This window comes from Anser anser, assembly GCF_964211835.1.
Source record: "Anser anser genome assembly, chromosome: 31".
In the NCBI taxonomy this organism is placed as follows: Eukaryota; Metazoa; Chordata; class Aves; order Anseriformes; family Anatidae; genus Anser; species Anser anser.
This window is the reverse complement of record NC_139752.1, coordinates 1,490,856-1,509,605: the sequence shown is the minus strand read 5'-3', so window position 1 is coordinate 1,509,605 and position 18,750 is coordinate 1,490,856. Positions and strand designations below refer to the sequence as shown.

Sequence of the window (18,750 nt, the reverse complement as noted above, 5' to 3'; positions counted from 1 at the left end):
CTTTTTATAACAAGGTCAGCCTCCTGGTTGACCAAAGGGAGCCAGACTGTGTCCATCTGGACCAAATGTCCAGCATAGACCCAGATAAGTGCACGATACAATGGGTGAACAATTGGCTGACAGGTCAGGCTCCGAGGGTTCTAGTAAATGGAGCGACATCAGGCTGGCGGCCACCCACGAGTGGGGCTCTGCAGGGCTCCATTTTGGGGTCAAGTCTCTTCAGTGGTCCCATAAATGACCTGGATGCGGGACTGGAAGGAAACCTGAGTGTGATTGTGGCTGACTCTGAACTGGGAGGAGCTGCTGACTCTGTTGAGGCTGGAGAGGCCTTGCAGGGGGATCTGGCCAAAGGGGAGAGCTGGGCAGCCACCGCCTGTGGGAAGTTTAACAAGAGCAAGTGTTGGGCCATGTCCCTGGGCAGGAGCAGTCCCGGCTGTACGTACAGCGTGGGGGGCGAGAGGCTGGAGAGCAGCCCCCAGAACGGGAGCTGGGGGTTGTGGCCGACGGCAAGTTGGGTGTGAGCCAGCAGCGGGCCCTGGCAGCCCAAAGGGCCAAGCGTGCCCTGGGGTGCCTCAGGCACGGCACTGCTGGCCGGCCGACGGAAGGGATCGTCCCGCTCTGCTGGGCCTGCTGCGGCCTCACCTCGAGCACTGCGTGCAGCTGTGGGCACCACAGCAGACGAAGGGCGTGAAACTGTGCAAGCCCCACCAAGAGAGAGGTCCCTCATGGCACCCAGCAGAGCTGCAGAAAGCACAAGGCTCCACCCAACTTCCCCAAACTTTGCCCATTTCTGGGCTCCTCCTGGTAGCAGCTTTGCCTCTGGGGTAGTGGGGGAAATGGTATCTTCCCTGCCATTGTTTTCTCTGTTGAGGCATTTTTATACTACTTTTATACTTACTAGAACAAGAAGGCAGAATGATGGATATGGAAAGCAAAGGGAGAAAAATGTAAAGGGACCTTTGTGATGTCTGTGGAAAAGGGAAGGTGGAATCAACCCTAAATCCAGTCGCGTTTCCACTGTACTTGTCCACACACTGCTTGTGGAGCTTCCCTGGGTGACTCTGTGCATGATGCTTGCTTTGGTAATTAAGTACTTTTAATTAAGCCAGCATGATTGAGAAATTAATTAATCTGGGTGCTGGGCTGGAGGGATGAGCAGGAGGCTTGAGGAAGGTGGGAGATGCTGCCTGGGCTGAAAATCACCCACTGCAATGCCCTGGAGGGCTTCATCCCCCTGGCATCAGCTCTCAGCCGGCTTCCTACAACTATTTAGAGGCACAAGGATGTGCAGTCAAAGGGGGAGCAGCGTGGGGCAGAGGCAGGAGCGGGATCCTTCTCCTGGGTGTCCCTGGGAATGGGCTGCAGCTTCTGCACTGGGTCCAGCAGAACCCCAGATGTGCTGCTCCTTCCTGCAGGGCTCCTGCTGTGTCACCCTGCAGTGCTCCAGCTGGGCTGGGGTCCCCCCTGTTCCCAGAAAAGGAATCTGGCAGCGGTGGGATTTAAACCCACACCCCTGAAGAGACTGGAGCCTTAATCCAGCACCTTAGACCACACTACCCTGCGCAAAAGCCCTTCTGCTCCTCCTCTAAAGTGACAGCAAAAAATTTTGACAAACTCTGACCGATTCAGGATGGTCGCTTTTTCCCTATAGGTGTGTTTTTTTGTTTGTTTGTTTGCTTTTGTTTTGACACAGGTGAGTTCAAAGTGTATCATATTGCAACAACTAAAAATAAAAATAAAATAAAAAAAAAGAAATGAGAAAAAGAAAAGGATTTTATTTATTCTCTGCAGTTTTCATTTTAATAAATTTTGGGGGACATGCCCTGCTGTAACCATTCCTCCATCCCACTCCTTCCCATGGTGGGGCCTGAGCTGAGTCCTCCCAGTCCTGAGCCATGCATTTGGAGGTGGGAATGGGGAGGGGACATGATGACAATGATGGAGGCTCATCCCTCATTCTGATCCATGGATGGGCAGACCACAAGGGGAGATGCACTTCTCCCTCCCTGGGACAAGCCAGGGCTGAAGAAGGGTCGCAGTGCATCTCTGAAAGCCCCACTGTAAGTATACAGGTGGGTCTGGTGGGTCACATTGTAAAAGGACACTTCCCCACCTTTGTAATCCAAGTAGATCCCCACTCTCTTTGGCTTTTGTTTGACGGAAAGGGTGATGGGATGGGACAGGAGGACCTTGTACTGGTCACCGTTCCTCAGCCACATCCTCCAGAAGCCAGCTTGTGGGGACAGGGGACCTTTCCCCTTCCTCTTCACAGCCTCCCTGCACACCCCGATGTCCCACTCGGTCTGGTCTCCCACCTCCACCTCCCAGTAGCACCTCCCTGCTGTAATTCTCAGTGATCCCAGCACAAAGACGTAAGGGTCAAATCTCTCCGGGTAGTCTGGCAGCTCCTGCCGCACTCCCCCATGGCTCACGCTCTGGCCATCCTCGGACAGGAGGAGGCTGGGGTGAGCAGACTTTGGATCCAATGTCATTTGCACTGCAGGAAAGAGCAGAAGAAGCTCATGTGATGATGCTACCTAATGCCCAGCACCTACATCTATGACCGTAATATGTTGAGACCCTTCCTGGCTGCGTGATCACGCCCAACCCTTTGAGAGTTGTTGGCCCTTGCTATGCCCAAACAAGATGACTCCAAGCTCGGTCTTGTGAGCTGAGAGGTGTTAAACTGAGAATTACTTTCTTAACAGTCATCGGAGGGCTCATCTGGCTGAGCAGTGCACTCCTCCCACAGCAGGAATCGCCTCATGTGGGCACACTTGCATGGTTGAGCTTTAATGCGGCCTTTCAACAGAGACATGAATTAGGTCTCTGTCCTCTGCTAGGATGCCTGTTCATTGAATATCCTCAGCTGGAAGGAACCCACGAGGTTGTTCATGCAACCCAGCTCTGAATCCTCCAGATGGGGCAGGTGAGGCACTGGGAAGATCCTGTTGCACACCCAGAGCATGAACAGGCTCCATCTCCATTCCAAAAGTGACGGATGCTGAAGCCCACGGATGCTGTGGCCCAGGCCACAATAGGCACTGGAATAAATACAACATCAGTACACACTCACCTTTAAATTGGTTTAGAAACTCAAAAATTCTGATGGTGGGGATGTTGTACGTGTCCTGCAGCTCAGCTGAGACAACTGCCTGCTTCTGTGCCTGGATGTTTTCACTCCTGAGAAGGGCAACATCAAAGCTGTGACTCACCTCCTTCCTTTCTGCAGAGCCCCAGGGGAGATAGGGAGGAGGCAGTACCTGCTCAGCAAGCTTTGTATGTCCTGAAAAGGAACAAAAATCAGACAAAAAGCAGGATTTACACTCTGAATTTTCCTCAAGAGAATATTCCCTGATTTTTTTCATCATGTTGACTGATAGACTATATGTAGACTGATAGACCTTGCCATTAGCGCTCCCTTTCACTACCCTGCATTACGAGCATGCCCTCACATTTTCACTTCCAACCTCCCCTGTACAGAAAAACAGGCCAAAAGGTGGTTACAGAAACCCAATTAGCCTGAGCTCTGCAGTCTGGGAATTAATCTCCTTCCTCCACCAACCATGCCGCAACACATTGTCAAGGCATAAACCATGAGGGATGTTTTAGTCTTGTCTATTGTTGAAACTGAGATGAAATAGATACTTCCAAAACCTGCAAAAAGCAAATCCTGGGAGTTTTGGAGATGCACGCCATTGTGAAAGGCAAGAATAAAATGCAGAGTACCCTCATTTAATGTCTGAAGCTGTTATGGTGAGACTAAGGGGGCATCTTGAGGGATCTCACCTTCAGCAGCCCCAAAGGTGGCTGCTGGCTCCTCTCCTTGATCTCGGTGGTGAGCTTGCCCAGAGCTTGGCTCTGCTTGGCCAGCTGGGTGACATTGTTGCGGAGCTTGGTGGCTGTTCTCTTCTCCTCTTGCTTGAGCTTCCTCTGGAGCTTCTCCTCCTCTTCGTCCAAGAAGTCATGCAGCTTTTCAAACTCCTTCTCAATCCTCTCTCTCTCTCTGGAAACCGTATTCTTTGAAGGGGGTTCAGAAAAGAGGGAAGAAAAAAAAAAAAAAAAAGAAGGAAATGTTGGAACCCATTGGGAGCTTAGGGAAGCATTATGTTGTGTTGGAAAGTGAGGTTAACGGACACAACACGGACTGAGGGCAAGGGCTCCTGGCTTTTGTTCCCAGAACCTGTCTCAGTGCAGAGCAGCAGCTGCTATACCGAGGTTCCCATAAATATCCCAGAGAGGGAACCATGGGTTAGGGGAGGAAACATGGCTCACAGTTGTGGAGTGAGCCTTTGAGGTCATGGCTGGGGACAGCGAAAGAGCCATAGCAGTCCCCATCACCAGATGGGGCTAATACAGCTGTGATGAGTGCTTGCTGCAGTTGCTCCCACTGTTTATTTGACTCATAATCATGTCCATTCAAGGATAAAATCACACCTCATTTGTCTTTGAGTTGGGATCCGCACATCAGCATCCATCCCTGCCACCCCATGCCCAAGCAAGCACCCGAAACCGAGGCACTAGCCAAAACCCTTGAGCATCCTGCCCTGCAGAGCAGCGTGGAACTGGTAAGGGAGATCCTTGCCTTCCACTCCGCCACTTTCTCCTCCTCCTGGGACTTCAGGCTCCGTGCTTCCAGCTTCTGCTGCTGCAGGAGTTCTACAGTTGCCTCCAGCTTCCTCTGGTGGGGGAAAGCAAATGTGGAAAGGGGGTGGCACAGAAGGACACCACATGCATGAGGACATGGATGTGAGATCATGGCAAATCAACAAAAGTTTGTGCAAGTCCATGGCTGGATAATTCCCCATGGACACATGCACAGCCCCGTGGAGCTTCTGCCTGGAGAAATGAGCGGGTGAATCTGCTGATGGATCATCTTACATCACCTGCAGCAGCATTACTATGCTATAAATCTATCACCTGTCTGTTTATGGAATAGATTGTTTCCCCAGTCATGTGCAATCACCAATCACCTCTGGATGGAAGTAGGGGCAGTGAATTTGCTTCCAGTGACCAAAGGCAAAGCTACAGATGGGAATGGCCCTGCTAGGCATAGGCACACACAGCCCCTTCCCCTCCACCTTTCAAGCAGGGAGCTCTGCAGCACCCTCCGTACCTTGTACTCCTCGGCAGCCTCCTCTATGGGCACTGGGGTGTGGGTGCGGTGAGCCAGTGACTCGGTGCAGAGGGCACAAATGGGGGTTTGGTCCTCCAGGCAGAAGAGCTCAAGGGCCTCCTGGTGCTCTTGGCACCCCTGCTCGGGCTCTGGAGCCGCTGCCTGGCTCCCGTCTCCGTCTCCATCTGCTTGTCCCTTGTCCTTGGTGTCCCTTGCTGGAGGGAGCATGCTGCACTGAGGACAGTGCCTGGCAGCACCCACTCGGCCCCAGATTCGTCTGGCACAAAAGCAGCAGATCCGGTGCTTGCAGCCATCAAAGGTCAACAATGTCTTGAAGAGCTCCTGGCAGAAGGAGCACAAAATCATCCTCTGCCATTCTGGGGCCGGGAGCAGAGAAGCCATGGCACTTCCAAGGAGCTTGCTTTGCTTTTCTATCTGGAAATCAGAGAAGGGGTGGGAAGGGACAAAGGTTGGCAGACAGGTGGCCTGCTTGGGCAGTGAAATTTGGTTGCTATCAGCCCTCTGGAAGCTTTTCCTGCACTCCCTGCCTTTAGCAACTTGTGGTTCTCCTCGCCAAAAGCATCCTGAACTGTTTACCCCATGCTGCTCCCCCTTTCACTCTGCATCCTTGTTCTTCCAAATAATTGCAGGAAGCCCTGCTGAGAGTTGAAGCCAGGGGGTGAAGCCCTCCAGGGTATTGCTGGGGGTGATTTTCAGTCCAGGCAGCATCTCCCACCTTCCCAAGCCTCCTGCCCATGCCTGCAGCACAGCACCCTGCTTATCACCACCCTGGGAAAAGGGGCGCTGCGGTGGGGAATGCAAAGCAGGCTGGCACAGCCAGAAAGCAGAGCGCACATTGGGCATGGCACAGAGCAAGCTTCCAGCTCTGCCAGCTGCTCACAGCTGGGGGTCCTGTACCACCAGCCCTGGGGAAAAGCCCTGCCAGGGGGACTGGTCCCAGGAAGCAGAGGGCATTTGCAGAAGCAGGGCCAGGGGCTTCCTGAGTGCAAAGGGTGGCTTTCCCTGGAGTTCTGGAGTGGCCCCTGCTGGGGACAAGCCCCTCACGCTTGCTGAAGGCCCTGGGCTGGGCACCCAGCTGCGATAGGATGGTGGTGCCAGCCCTGCAGAGCTCCCCAGACACTTGACCCCCACTATCCAGCGGCAGAGCTCCTACAAGAAGGTTATTGCAGCAAGGAACTGGGCAAAGGTTAAGGAAGTTGGGCATAGCCTTCTGATTCCTGCAGCTCTGCTGGGTGCTGTGATGGACCTCTCTCTCTGTGGGACTCCCTTGGAGAAGAACCCCTGGGGACCGCCTGCTGTGTCCCCCACCCCGTGATAAGCGCAGGCTCTGTGCCCTGCCCAAGGCACTGCTGGCTGTGGCTCCTTGTGTCCAGGCCCAAGGGGACTCCTTCCCCATCCACCTGCAGGACCTGCAGCCCCTTGGTCCCCTCTGTCTTCTGCTCCATCTTCTGTCCCCAGCTCCCGCTCCCCCTGAAGTACAGATGGGGCTTGGTGTCCAGCCATGTTTGGTGTCCAGCCATGGGATGAGGAGCTCCAGTTTGGTGTCCATTCATGGGATGAGGAGCTCCCCTTTCTCAATATGCCTTGCTTTTCTCTATTCCCTTCCCAGAGGAACAAGCAGGAGAGTTGGGTGAGTGCCCCATGCTTGGGCCCCAAGTAAACGCTAAGGCAATGTGAAGGGGAGGGTGGGCAGCCGGGACAGAGCAGCCCAGGGCAGGACCCTCACCCTGCCCACAGCCACTGGGCACTGGCCGTGGGCTGTGACTAGCTCTCCCCTCTCATTCCAGCACGGAGAAGGTTTCTGCTGCCTCAAAATCCAGGTAGGTGTGCTTTGGGTTGCCCTCTGCAGTGTTTCTCCTGCCCTTGCTGGGGCATGTTCAGGAGCCAAGAGGTGCCCAATCTCCTGCCCTGTGGGGCAGCTCCTGGCCCCGAGCTGGGGAAAGCCTGCCCAGGGCTGAGCTCTGCCCCTGATGGCCTGGCTCCTTCTGTCCCTGCAGTGAAGGTGACCCTGGATCCACGCACGGCTCATCCTGACCTTGTTGTGTCTAAGGACAACAAGAGTGTGAGACAAGAAAGGCAACAGCAGCTGGTGCCCAACACACCAGAGAGATTTGACAATTGGTGCTACGTGCTGGGCCGTGAGGAGTTCAGAGAGGGGAGGCACTGCTGGGAGGTGGAGGGGGAGGGGGAGAAGGGAAAGTATTCTTGCTGGGCTGTGAGCGTGGCCAGGGCATCTGTGAAGAGGAAGGGGTGGATTGACATGAGCTCTGAAGAAGGGATCTGGGCTGTGTGTTAGTATGATGGGCAGCTCATGTCTCACATCTCCTCCCACCCCCTTGTCCCTGTCCCCTGTCCCCACAAGGATCTGGGTCTGTCTGGACTGTACCCAGGGGCAGGTGTCTCTTATCAGTGCTGACAATGGGGTCGAGATATTTACTTTCACAGCAGCCTCCTTTTCTGCAGTGCAAGGGATGTGGTCACCGTGTGCTGCCGGCCATTGCAGGCCACCTTTGCCTCCTAGTTTGGGGCTGATCTTTGCTCTGTGCCTGGTGCTGAGCATGAGCAGCCTGTGGGGGCTCTTTGTTCCCTCCTCTGGAGCACATCAAGGCACAGCAGCAGCAGGACTGTGGCAAATAAAGTTTTGCACAGGAAGGTGGAGTCTGGCAGTGGCATTTCCTGGGTGCTCTCTGTCCTGAGGCTTTGCTGCCTGGGAAGGCGTCTTGCAGCAGACCGTCTCCTTGGTGTTAGACCTGGGAGTCAGAGCTAGGAGGAACCTAAGCTCCAGCTGCCCCCAGTTCCCCAGCTGATGCCTGGGACCCACTTGTCCCAGCTGGGCATTGCCCTGCCCTGGGGGCACCCAAAGAGCTTCCAGCCTCCCATCACACAGGCTCTGCAGAGGCTGTGCACACTGGAGGCATCACCAGCTCCTGGAAGTCCTCCTGGAAGACCTCCAAGGTGGTCTCAGCCTTCAGCCCTAGATCACAGAATCACAGGATAGCCCCATTTGGAAGGGACCCAACGGGACCATCGAGTCCATCTCCTGGCCCCACAAAGACCACCCAAAAATAAGACCCTGTGCCTGAGAGCCCTCTCCAAACGCTCCTTGAGCTGCAGGAGGCTTGGGGCTGGGGCCACATCCCTGGGGAGCCTGTTCCTGTGCCCGACCACCCTCTTGGTGAAGAACCTTTTCTGAACAGCCAGCCTGAGCCTCCCCTGTGGCAGCTCCATGCCGTTCCCTCGGGCCCTGTCGCTGGCCCCAGAGAGCAGAGACCAGCACCTGCCCCTCCGCTCCCCTCATCAGGAAGCTGTGGGCCGCCGCGAGGCCTCCCCTGCGTCTCCTCTGCTCTGGGCTCAACAAGCCAAGCGCCTTCAGCCTCTCCTCACACCCCTTGCCCTGCAGAGCCTTCGCCGTCCTCGTAGCCCTCCCTTGGAGGCTCTCGCACAGTTCTTCTAGCACCCATCGTCTGCTGTGGTGCCCACGCAGCAGGCCAAGCACAGTGGGACGATCCCTTCTCTCGGCCGGCCAGCAGTGCCGTGCCTGAGGCACCCCAGGGCACGCTTGGCCCTTTGGGCTGCCAGGGCCCGCTGCTGGCTCACACCCAACTTGCCGTCGGCCACAACCCCCAGCTCCCGTTCTGGGGGCTGCTCTCCAGCCTCTCGCCCCCCACGCTGTACGTACAGCCAGGGCTGCTCCTGCCCAGGGACATGGCCCGGCACTTGCTCTTGTTAAACTTCCCACAGGCGGTGGCTGCCCAGCTCTCCCCTTTGGCCAGATCCCCCTGCAAGGCCTCTCCAGCCTCAACAGAGTCAGCAGCTCCTCCCCGTTTAGTGTCAGCCACAAACTCACTCAGGTTTCCTTCCAGTCCCGCCTCCAGGACATTTATGGGACCACTGAAGAGACCTGGCCCCAAAATGGAGCCCTGCAGAGCCCCACTCATGACTGGCCGCCAGCCTGATGTTGCCCTGTTTACCAGATCCCTCCGAGCCTGACCTGTCAGCCAACTGTTCACCCATTGTATCATGCACTTACCTGTCTCTATGCTGGACATTAGGTCTGGATGGCTATGGTCAGAAACAATGTTTTAATCTTCCCTGAAATCGATCACCTCAGCTGGCTCCCCTCGGCCAACCAGGTGGCTGACCTTGTCATAAAAAGAAATTGAGCTGTGAGCAGTGTCCGCATTGTCCCTGAGGTGTTTTTCACTCACTCCCAGAGCAATCTCCATAACTTTACCAGGCACTGCCATGAGACTGGCAGGCCTGTAATTCCCAGGGTCTTCTTTGCTTCCCTTCTTGGAAACTGGGGCAACATTTGGCAGCTTCCCGTCACTGGGACCTCTCCAGATTCCCAAGGATATTTGAAAAATAATTTATTTCATAATGACATCAGACAGTTCTCTGAGTACTCTGGGATGAATCCCATCAGGCCCTATAGTATCCACCTGTAGGAGCAAATCCCACACTAATTCAGCATTTGCTGGGAGTTTATCATTCCTGCTCTCAAGGTCCTCCAGCTTGGGTCACCTGGGGTCCCAGTGCCCAATGTCACTGTTGAAGACAAAGACAAAGAAAGCATTAAACATCTCTGTGTTTTCAATGTCCCTGTTTGTGAAGAGAACATCCTCATCAAATAACGGACCAATAGCTTCTCCGGTCCTACCTTTGCTGTTTAGATATTTTTTTTAAAAGTCCTTTTTATTGTCCCACACAGTACTGTTAAGCTTCAACTCTAATTGAGCTTTGGCCATACAAATCGTCCCCCATAATGACAAGGGCAGCATATCCACAGGCATGCCTTAGTTCCTTAAAGAACAGTTCATCCATGTCATCATCCTGGCTGCATGCAGAAGCTGTCCCTCTGCTCCTTGGAAGCCATTTCCATGCCCAAGCCCCCACCCTCCTGCAGCAGGGCTTCTCTTGCCAGAGGGTGAATGGTCTGCCCATTTCTTCCTCCTCTGGGTTGGGCAGAGCTGGGAGTGGGGCTGGCTCTTTGCCTGCACCACCCTGGGCAAAGGGTGGATACATGACGCTCGGCACCCAGCTGCGACACATTCCCTTCAGCCTTCGATCCCGCTCTGCTCTGTGCCTCTTGCACCCAACCCCCAAGGGGCAGTGCTCCTCCCAGAGGGTTATTGCTGCCCGGAACTGAGCAAAAGTTGGGAAAGTTGGGTGTAACCTTGTGCTTCCTGCAGCTCTGCTGGGTGTCATGAGGGACCTCTCTATCGGTGGGACTCCCTTGGAGAAGAAGCCCTGGGGACTGCCTGCTGTGTCCCCCAGCCCATGATAAGCACAGGGTCTGCACCCTGCCCAAGGCGCTGCTGGCTGTGGCTCCTTGTGCCCAGGCCCAAGGGGACTCCTTCCCCATCCGCCTGCGGTGCCTGCAGCCCCTCGGTCCCCTCTCTCTTCAGCTCCAGATCTGGACCCCAGCTCCTGCTCCTGCTGCAGCACAGATGGGGCTCCCCTGGGGCTGCAGCCGCCCCAGCCTCACCGGCCATGCCAGGGGCCTCCTGACTTCCCTCGTCACTCTGCTCCTCCTCCGGCTGGGCTCAGGTAGGATCCTGTGGGGCTGCTGGGGGCTCTCCCCCCTGGGCCTGGCAGATGTGCTGCCATAGAGTAGGGGAGTGGCCGTGGGACTGGGGGAACCCCAGCCCACAGCTCGGCCCCGGTTGGGTTTTGCTTTCCCTTTGGTTCTTTCACGCAATACGGTCGCTGCCTTGGCTGCCCTTTCTGGCTCTTCTTCACGTGCCCAAATGCTGCAAAGAGGGCTCCCACCCCCAGCACACCTCCTCCCGCATGTCTTCCCTCTCCATCTCCCTCTCTTATTTCCCCAGTGGTTTCCCATGGGACACGGGGGATGCAGCGCGCACCAACTCATGCACAGCTCGCCCTTTGTCACTCACTGCCCCTAAATTTACGATGGCAAAATCTCACCTCCTCTCTGTGCCCTTCTCCATTGCCCAGCCCAGCTCAGAGTGGAGGGACCAGACCAGCCTCTCACTGCCACCGTGGGGCAGGATGTTGTGCTGCCCTGCCACTTGTCCCCTCGACGGGATGCTCGCAGCTTGGAGGTCAGGTGGATCCGGGATGATATCTCTGAGACAGTGCACCACTACCGCAATGGAGAAGACCTGTACGGGGAGCAGATGGGGGCATATGCTGGGAGGACAGAGTTGGCCAGAGATGGTCTCTCTGCTGGAAGCCTGGACTTGCGAATCACGGGGCTGAGACCCTTGGATGATGGCCGGTACTTCTGCACTGTGAAAAATGCTGATGCTTATGATGAAGCAATGGTGGATCTGGAGGTGTCAGGTTAGTGGCTGGGGTAATACACCAGGAATTCCAAGGGAGAATTTATGTTTCTTTTTCCTGTCACAGCTATTGTACACCATGGAACATGGACATGGAATTGGAGGTACTGTTTGGGAAGAAAGGTCAATAGATAGGATATATTTGTTAGTTTTCATTGGTGTCTGTGCAGACCATATCCATGATGTTTTAAGGGCACTGGGCACAGGATCCTGAGCAGCTCCTTCAGCTGTGCCTATAATGGGACCAAACACAGCACCTGTAGCAGGGCAGAGACCACTGAGCAGCTGGACCTCTTTTGGGTTCTGCTTTTTCTGCTGGGGGAGACCTGAGACATTGTCTGGAAGTCTCGAGGCTTCCTGGACCATCACAGCTTGGTGCAGAGATGCTTTCTGGAAGTTCTGAAGCTCGGCGCCTAGGTTTTATGGGTGATTTGTGGCCACAGGCATTGTGCAGCCCAGCTGTCTGGTTCCTGCACCAGCCAGTTGGTTTAGGGGTGACAGTGGGTGCGTAGAGTGACAAGTCCCAGAGCTGCTGAGGCCGGGGGTTGTCTGGGCTGTGTCTGACATGGGAGCAGATGGGGTCTTTGCCTTGGAACTGAATCTCTCCCCAAGTCAAGCCCCAGCTGCAGCCTCTTCCCCCAGCCACAGGTGCTGACCCCCACCTCTCCCTGGGGGGCTACGAGGCCGGAGGCATCCAGGTGCTGTGTCGATCGGCCGGCTGGTACCCGCTGCCGCAGCTGCTGTGGAGGGATGCTCGTGGGCAGCATCTGCCCTCGGTCTCCCAGACACATTCCCAGGACCAGGAGGGGCTCTATGAAATCAAAGGTGCCGTCATTGTGACCAGAAGCATAGAGGGATCCTTGTCCTGTGTGGTCAGGAGCAGCCGCCTCCAGCAGGAGCGGGAATCGTCCCTGCACATCGCAGGTACAAATAGCACAGCCAGGGGGAGGTGTTCCTGGCCCCTGCACTTGTCCTGAGCTGGGAGAAGTCTGGGTCTTGCTTTTCTACCCATGGGCATGGAAATGCAGCCCTTTTCCTTGTGCCTTTTCTCAGCTCCCTTCTTCCTCAACGCCCAGCCCTGGATGGTGGCTCTGACTCCGGTCTTTGTGCTTTTGGCTGTGTCTGTTGGCCTCGGTGTTTATCTCTTTCTAAAGAAAGGTAAGCTGGCAGCGCAGGGATGGAGCGGAGGGAGGTGTTCTGCAGGGACCCGCGTGGGTCTGGAGCGGGGCTGAGCCCTGGCCCAGCGAGGTGCATAGGAGGAGGAAGGGAATGTTCTCCTGGGGATCCCAAAGGATCCTCTTGGGCCTCTGCCTTGGGCAACGAAGGCAGGGGAGAAGGCAAGGGGCCTTGGGTGGGAGGCCAGGGAGCATGGGTGCAGCATGGGGCTGGTGGGAAGGCCCAGACCCCCTGCAGATGTTCCCACCGAGCAACCAAGCTGCTCTGCTGACCTCCTGTTCCTCTGCCTTTGCTTTTCAGCGGCACAGAGCCGAGAGCTGGGTGAGTCTTTGCAGTCCCTGCCCCCGGCCCCTGGGGAGGTGGTGTCCCTTTGGGAGGGACTGGTCTGGGTGGGCTGTGGGGGCTTGTGTGCTGGTGGCTCGGGGGTGCTGGAGGAGCAGCTGGAGCCTGATGGGGGAGTGGGGAGTGCTGGGGCTGGGGCTGCCCTGAACACAGGACACGGCTGGGATGGCTGAAAGGAACGGGGATCAAGGTGGGGATGGGGAGCGAGCTGCAGGGCTGCCCCGCTCTGCACGGATGCTTCTGAGACAGGGACATCCACCACTCGTCCGCATTCACTTCCACTTGTGTTTTGGTGGCATGGTGCAGAGAGCTGCACAAGTGTCTGTCCTTACTGCTCCACGTGCACGAGCCTTGCTCAAACCTGGTTCTAGCTGACTGTTAGTCAGGTCTCTCACAATCTGGGTGCAAGTTGGCCATTTCCCCCTCATGATATGTGTTCAAAGTCTAGCCATGGGCTGAGCAGCTCTTCCTTGTGATCACGCATTGTTTTTGCTTTCCTTTTCAGAGAAACAAACTGCAGAGCTGGGTAAGTGTCCCTGTGCTTGGGCCCCAGGGAACGACAAGGCGATGTGCAGGGGAGGGTGGGCAGCTGGGACAGAGTAGACCAGGGCTGGCTCCTCACCCTGACAGAGGAGTGGGGAGTGCTGGGGCTGGGGCTGGGGCTGGGGCTGCCCTGGGCACGGGACACGGCCAGGATGGCTGAAAGGAACGGGGATCAAGGTGGGGATGGGGAGCGAGCTGCGGGGCTGCCCCGCTCTGCACTGACACTTCTGGGACAGGGACGTCCTCCACCCGTCCCCATTCACTTCCACTTGTGTTTTGGTGGCACGGTGCAGAGAGCTGCACGAGTGTCTGTCCTTACTGCTCCACGTACACGAGCCTTGCTCAAAGCTGATTGTTACTCCCTGTTATTCCGGTCCCTCCTCGTCTGCGTGCAAGGTGGTCTGTGCCCACTCGCCTCAGAAAAATAATTTATGGTTTAGCTATGGGATTAGCCATGGCATGTTAAATGTTACCTTCTCATCCGACATTTTCATTTTCTTTTTCCAGTGAATAAAAATGCAAAGCTGGGTAAGTCTCCCTTCATAAACCCAAAGTTATGTTGTCTTCCCATGGGAGCGCAATCGGATGAGAAGTTATACCTTCTCTTCTTGAATTGCTTTGTATTTCCTTTTCCAGTGGAACAAGCAGCAGAGCTAGGAGAGTGTCCCCACGCTTGGGCCCCAGGGCAAGGCCAAGGCGATGTGCAGGGGAGGGTGGGCAGCTGGGACAGAGCAGCTGGCCCCTCACCCTGACAGAGGAGTGGGGAGTGCCGGGGCTTGGGCTGGGGCTGCCCTGGGCATGGGACACGGCTGGGATGGCTGAAAGGAACGGGGATCAAGGTGGGGATGGGGAGCGAGCTGCGGGGCTGCCCCGCTCTGCACTGATGCTTCCGGGACACGGACATCCGCCACCCCCTTCACTCACGTTTACTCTTTGGTGGCATCGTACTGAAAGCTTCACAAGTTTCTATCCTGAAACCACTTGCACAAGTCTTGCTCACAGCAGAACTTCACTCACTATTAGTCTGGTCCCTCCCTTTGGCAGCAAAGTTATATTTGGCCACTTCCTAGAAAAATAAATATGGGGGCATAGCCATGGGAGCAGGCGTGTAAGGAGAAGCTGTCCCCTCTGATCATGCATTGCTTTTGCCTTTCCTTTCCAGCACAAAAAGATGAAAGGCTGGGTGAGTGTCCCTCCCCAAACTGAAGGAACTTGGGGTCTTCCCATGGCAGTGGCCATGGGATGAGAAGTTGTCCCCTCTGACCATGCATTGCCTGTGCTTTCCTTTTCCAGCGGAACTGTCTGCAGAGCTGGGTGAGTGTCACTCCCCAAACTGAAGAATTTGCTGTCTGTGAGTGGGAGCTATGGGATGAGAAGTTTTCCCATCTCATCACGCACTGCTTTTCTCTTTCTTTTGTAGAGGTAAAAGATGCAAGGCTGGGTAAGTCTCCATAAGCATCTGAAGGGATTTAGGGAATTGCAGTGGGGTTAGAAGTTGTTCTCTCTCATCATGCCTTTTTTCTTCTCATTTCCAGTTCAGCAATCTGCAATATTGAGTGAGTCTCTGCCCAAAGAAACCCAAAGAAAATGAGTTCTTCTCATGGAGTGAGAATCTGCACTCTCTCACCAAATGTTTTCACTTTTCTTTTGCAGAGGAACAAGCTGCAGAGCTGGGTGAGTTTCCCTGAGCTCAGGCCCCAGAGGAAACGCCAAGGCAATGTGTAGGGGAGGGTGGGCAGCTGGGACAGAGCAGCCCAGGGCTGACCCCTCACCCTGCCCACACCCACTGGGCACCAGCCGTGGGCTGTGACCAGCTCTCCCCTCTCATTCCAGTATGGAGAAAGCTTCTGCTGCCTGAAAATACAGGTAGATGTGCATTGAGTTACCCTCTGCGGTGCTTCTCCTGCCCTTGCTGGGGCATGTTCAGGAGCCAAGAGGTGCCCCATCTCCTGCCCTATGGGGCAGCTCCTGGCCCTGAGCTGGGGAAAGCCTGCCCAGGGCTGAGCTCTGCCCCTGATGGCCTGGCTCCTTCTGTCCCTGCAGTGAAGGTGACCCTGGATCCAGACACAGCTCATCCACTGCTTGTCCTGTCAGAGGACCACAGGAGTGTGAGATGGGAAAGTACATGGCGGAAGGTGCCGAGCACACCCGAGAGATTTGATATTCGGTGCTGCGTGCTGGGACGTGAGAAGTTTAAAGAAGGGAGGCACTGGTGGGAGGTGGAGATGGAGGGGGAGAGGGGGAAGCATTATTGGTGGGCTGTGGGAGTGGCCAGGGCATCTGTGAAGAGGAAGGGAGAGATCAACATGAGCCCTGAAGAAGGGATCTGGGCTGTGCAGTATGATGAGGGGCAGCTCATGTCTCTCACATCTCCTCCCACCCCCTTGTCCCTGTCCCCTGTCCCCAAAAGGATCTGGGTCTGTCTGGACTGTACCCAGGGGCAGGTGTCTTTTATCAACCCTGACAACTGGGTCAAGATCTTCACTTTCACAGAAGTCTCCTTGAAATGGGAGACTATCCGCCCCTGGTTCTGGCTGGGGACGAATGCCCAGCTGTGCCTGAGCGATAGCACCCCACAGATCCTGTAGACATCCCTGGGGGGCTCCTGACCTTCTCCACCCACTCCTGGATCACGTCTCCTCGGTCCTGCAGGAGTCGCGCAGGAATGAGGGGCAGTGGGGCCAGAGACTGCCCAGTGTTCCTCCCTGCATGCTGAGACGTGCGCTGGCTGGTGGGGGGCACTCAGACTTCAGACACCCCTTTGCTTCATGTTTGGGAACCCCACTTGTGGGCTCCAGTTTTCCATCCCTAACTTCATTTTTGAATTTGGCTTTGTGCATTAAAACATTAGTTATATATCAGGTATTTAGATGTAAAAGAATTCGTAATACTCTTTGTAAATAAATAAATCGACATCTGAACATGGAAATTCCCAGCATGAGAATACTTAAATCGTTATGAAGGAAGCTGCTTACCCCCAAAAGAATGGGCAACTTGATCCGGCATGGCAAAAAAGCCCAGTGCGAGATAGATTTGATCTGGAGCAAGGCTACTGTAGGGGTCGAGGAGGATGCTCTGGTTGTTGGGTGTTTCAGAACTAGGATGCTATGTGTTTTGGATGCTCTGGTACCAGGATGCTCAAAGACTGGGATGCTTTATGGGTGTGATGATCCAGGAGGGCATAAGGGAGCCAGGATGCTGCAGGATCAAGCTCAGGAAGAGTTTTTGGATGCAAAGGAAAAGATTGGGGCTGTGGGAATTGAGAAGAAAAGGGACTTTGGAGAGCTCCGGTACTTTGGACTTAGCTGTCCATGGGGCCCCTGTGCTGGGGCACAAGCCCTGCTGGCACCCGTGAGTCTCACCCTGCCTCTGAGCCCCAGCAGGCAGCACAGGGGCTGCAGCAGCTCTCCACGCTCCTCTCCCCTCTGCTTGCACTGCTTGCAGACCCCCAGTGCAAGGGATGTGGTCACCATGTGCTGCCGGCCATTGCAGGCCACCTTTGCCTCCTAGTTTGGGGTTGATCCTTGCTCTGTGCCTGGTGCTGAGCATGAGCAGCCTGTGGGGGCTCTTTGTTCCCTCCTCTGGAGCACATCAAGGCACAGCAGCAGCAGGACTGTGGCAAATAAAGTTTTGCACAGGAAGATGGAGTCTGGCAGTGGCATTTCCTGGGTGCTTTCTGTCTTGAGGCTTTGCTGCCTGGGAAGGTGTCTTTCAGCAGACCGTCTCCTCGGTGCCTGAGCCTCGCCTGTGGCAGCTCCATGCCGTTCCCTCGGGCCCTGTCGCTGGCCCCAGAGAGCAGAGACCAGCACCTGCCCCTCCGCTCCCCTCATCAGGAAGCTGTGGGCCACCGCGAGGCCTCCCAGGTGTCTCCTCTGCTCTGGGCTCAACAAGCCAAGCGCCTTCAGCCACTCCTCACACCCCTTGCCCTGCAGAGCCTTCGCCGTCCTCGTAGCCCTCCCTTGGAGGCTCTCGCACAGTTCTTCTAGCACCCATCGTCTGCTGTGGTGCCCACGCAGCAGGCCGAGCAGAGCGGGACGATCCCTTCCCTTGGCCAGCCAGCAGTGCCGTGCCTGAGGCACCCCAGGGCACGCTTGGCCCTTTGGGCTGCCAGGGCCCGCTGCTGGCTCACACCCAACTTGCCGTCGGCCACAACCCCCAGCTCCCGTTCGGGGGGCTGCTCTCCAGCCTCTCGCCCCCCATGCTGTACGTACAGCCGAGGCTGCCCCTGCCCAGGGACATGGCCCAACACTTGCTCTTGTTAAACTTCCCACAGGCGGTGGCTGCCCAGCTCTCCCCTTTGGCCAGATCCCCCTGCAAGGCCTCTCCAGCCTCAACAGAGTCAGCAGCTCCTCCCAGTTCAGAGTCAGCCACAAACTCACTCAGGTTTCCTTCCAGTCCTGCCTCCAGGACATTTATGGGACCACTGAAGAGACCTGGCCCCAAAATGGAGCCCTGCAGAGCCCCACTCGTGACTGGCCGCCAGCCTGATGTCACCCCTTTTAAAAGAACCCTCGGATCCTGACACATCAGACAACTGTTCACCCATCATATCGTGCATTTGTCTGGATGTGTTCTGGACTTTTGGTCCAGATGGTTATGGTCAGAACCCATGTTGAAATCTTTACTGAAATCCAAAAAAAAAACCAAACACATCAGCTGGCTCTCCATGTCCCACTAGGAGGCTGATCTTGTCATAAAAAGTAATTAAGTTCATTGAACAGGACTTTCTCCTCACGAACCCATGTCTGCCGTGAGCAGTGACCGCATTGTCCCTCAGGTGTTTTTCACTCACTCCCAGAAAAATCTCCATAACTTTACCAGGCACTGCCATGAGACTGAGAGGCCTATAATTCCCAGGGTCTTCTCTGCTGCCCTTCTTGGAAACTGGGGCAACGTCCGACACCTTAAATTCCAAGACCAAAGACCCTTAGGGTAGAATTTGGAGAGTTCTCAAGGTGACATTATGCACCTCTGCATTGTGCAAGTCCTCACTGTTTGAGTCTGTCTTGGATGGGTAGAGATGAACGAGCTCAGACACTGACTTTCCCTGGAGGTCTGGAGAGGCCCCTGATGGGGACAAGCCCCTTGTGCCCACTGAAGGCCCTGGGCAGGGCACCCAGCTGCAATGGGATGGTGGTGCCAGGCCTGCAGAGCTCAACAGGCACCTGTCCCCTACTACCCCAGGGCAGAGCTCTTCCAAGAGGGTTATTGCAGCAAGGAACTGGGCAAAGGTTGGGGAAGCTG

The 18,750-nt window shown here is 55.6% G+C and overlaps 3 protein-coding genes across 4 annotated transcripts; 2 read left to right on the top strand and 1 right to left on the bottom strand.

The window, feature by feature from the left end:
• Positions 1-209: 209 nt before the first annotated feature.
• Positions 210-5,344, bottom strand: LOC310888184 (E3 ubiquitin-protein ligase TRIM39-like; the record flags this gene model as incomplete). The annotated part of the gene is made up of 7 exons (XM_083814634.1): positions 210-373; positions 2,114-2,497; positions 3,077-3,183; positions 3,264-3,286; positions 3,790-4,020; positions 4,586-4,681; positions 5,117-5,344. The coding sequence occupies 7 exons, from the start codon at positions 5,342-5,344 to the stop codon at positions 210-212; spliced, it is 1,233 nt and encodes a 410-aa protein (XP_083670760.1).
• Positions 5,345-9,303: 3,959 nt separating this feature from the next.
• On the top strand, positions 9,304-12,265 carry LOC310888240 (myelin-oligodendrocyte glycoprotein-like). Its single transcript, XM_083814813.1, has 2 exons — positions 9,304-10,687; positions 11,099-12,265. The coding sequence occupies exons 1-2, from the start codon at positions 10,588-10,590 to the stop codon at positions 11,449-11,451; spliced, it is 453 nt and encodes a 150-aa protein (XP_083670939.1). The 5' UTR covers positions 9,304-10,587; the 3' UTR covers positions 11,452-12,265.
• A 1,577-nt stretch (positions 12,266-13,842) lies between these two features.
• LOC310888232 (butyrophilin subfamily 1 member A1-like) lies at positions 13,843-17,147 on the top strand. 2 transcript variants are annotated; one of them, XM_083814792.1, is made up of 6 exons: positions 13,843-14,689; positions 14,800-14,947; positions 15,042-15,062; positions 15,160-15,180; positions 15,340-15,372; positions 15,550-17,147. In XM_083814792.1, exons 1-6 carry the CDS (start codon positions 14,678-14,680, stop codon positions 16,092-16,094), a joined length of 780 nt encoding a protein of 259 aa, XP_083670918.1. In that variant the 5' UTR covers positions 13,843-14,677; the 3' UTR covers positions 16,095-17,147. The 2 variants fall into 2 exon arrangements, with proteins under 2 accessions (XP_083670918.1, XP_083670917.1); XM_083814791.1 differs by having other exon boundaries at positions 15,340-17,147.
• Positions 17,148-18,750: the final 1,603 nt, after the last annotated feature.

Coding starts and splice junctions, on each gene's coding strand:
- LOC310888240 (XM_083814813.1), top strand. CDS start 10,588: ATGGGGCTCCCCTGGGGCTGCAGCCGCCCCAGCCTCACCGGCCATGCC. Junction 10,688..11,098: donor CCTCCTCCGGCTGGGCTCAG/GTAGGATCCTGT, acceptor TCCATTGCCCAG/CCCAGCTCAGAGTGGAGGGA.
- LOC310888232 (XM_083814791.1), top strand. Junction 15,063..15,159: donor TCAGCAATCTGCAATATTGA/GTGAGTCTCTGC, acceptor TTTCTTTTGCAG/AGGAACAAGCTGCAGAGCTG. Junction 15,181..15,339: donor GGAACAAGCTGCAGAGCTGG/GTGAGTTTCCCT, acceptor CTCTCATTCCAG/TATGGAGAAAGCTTCTGCTG.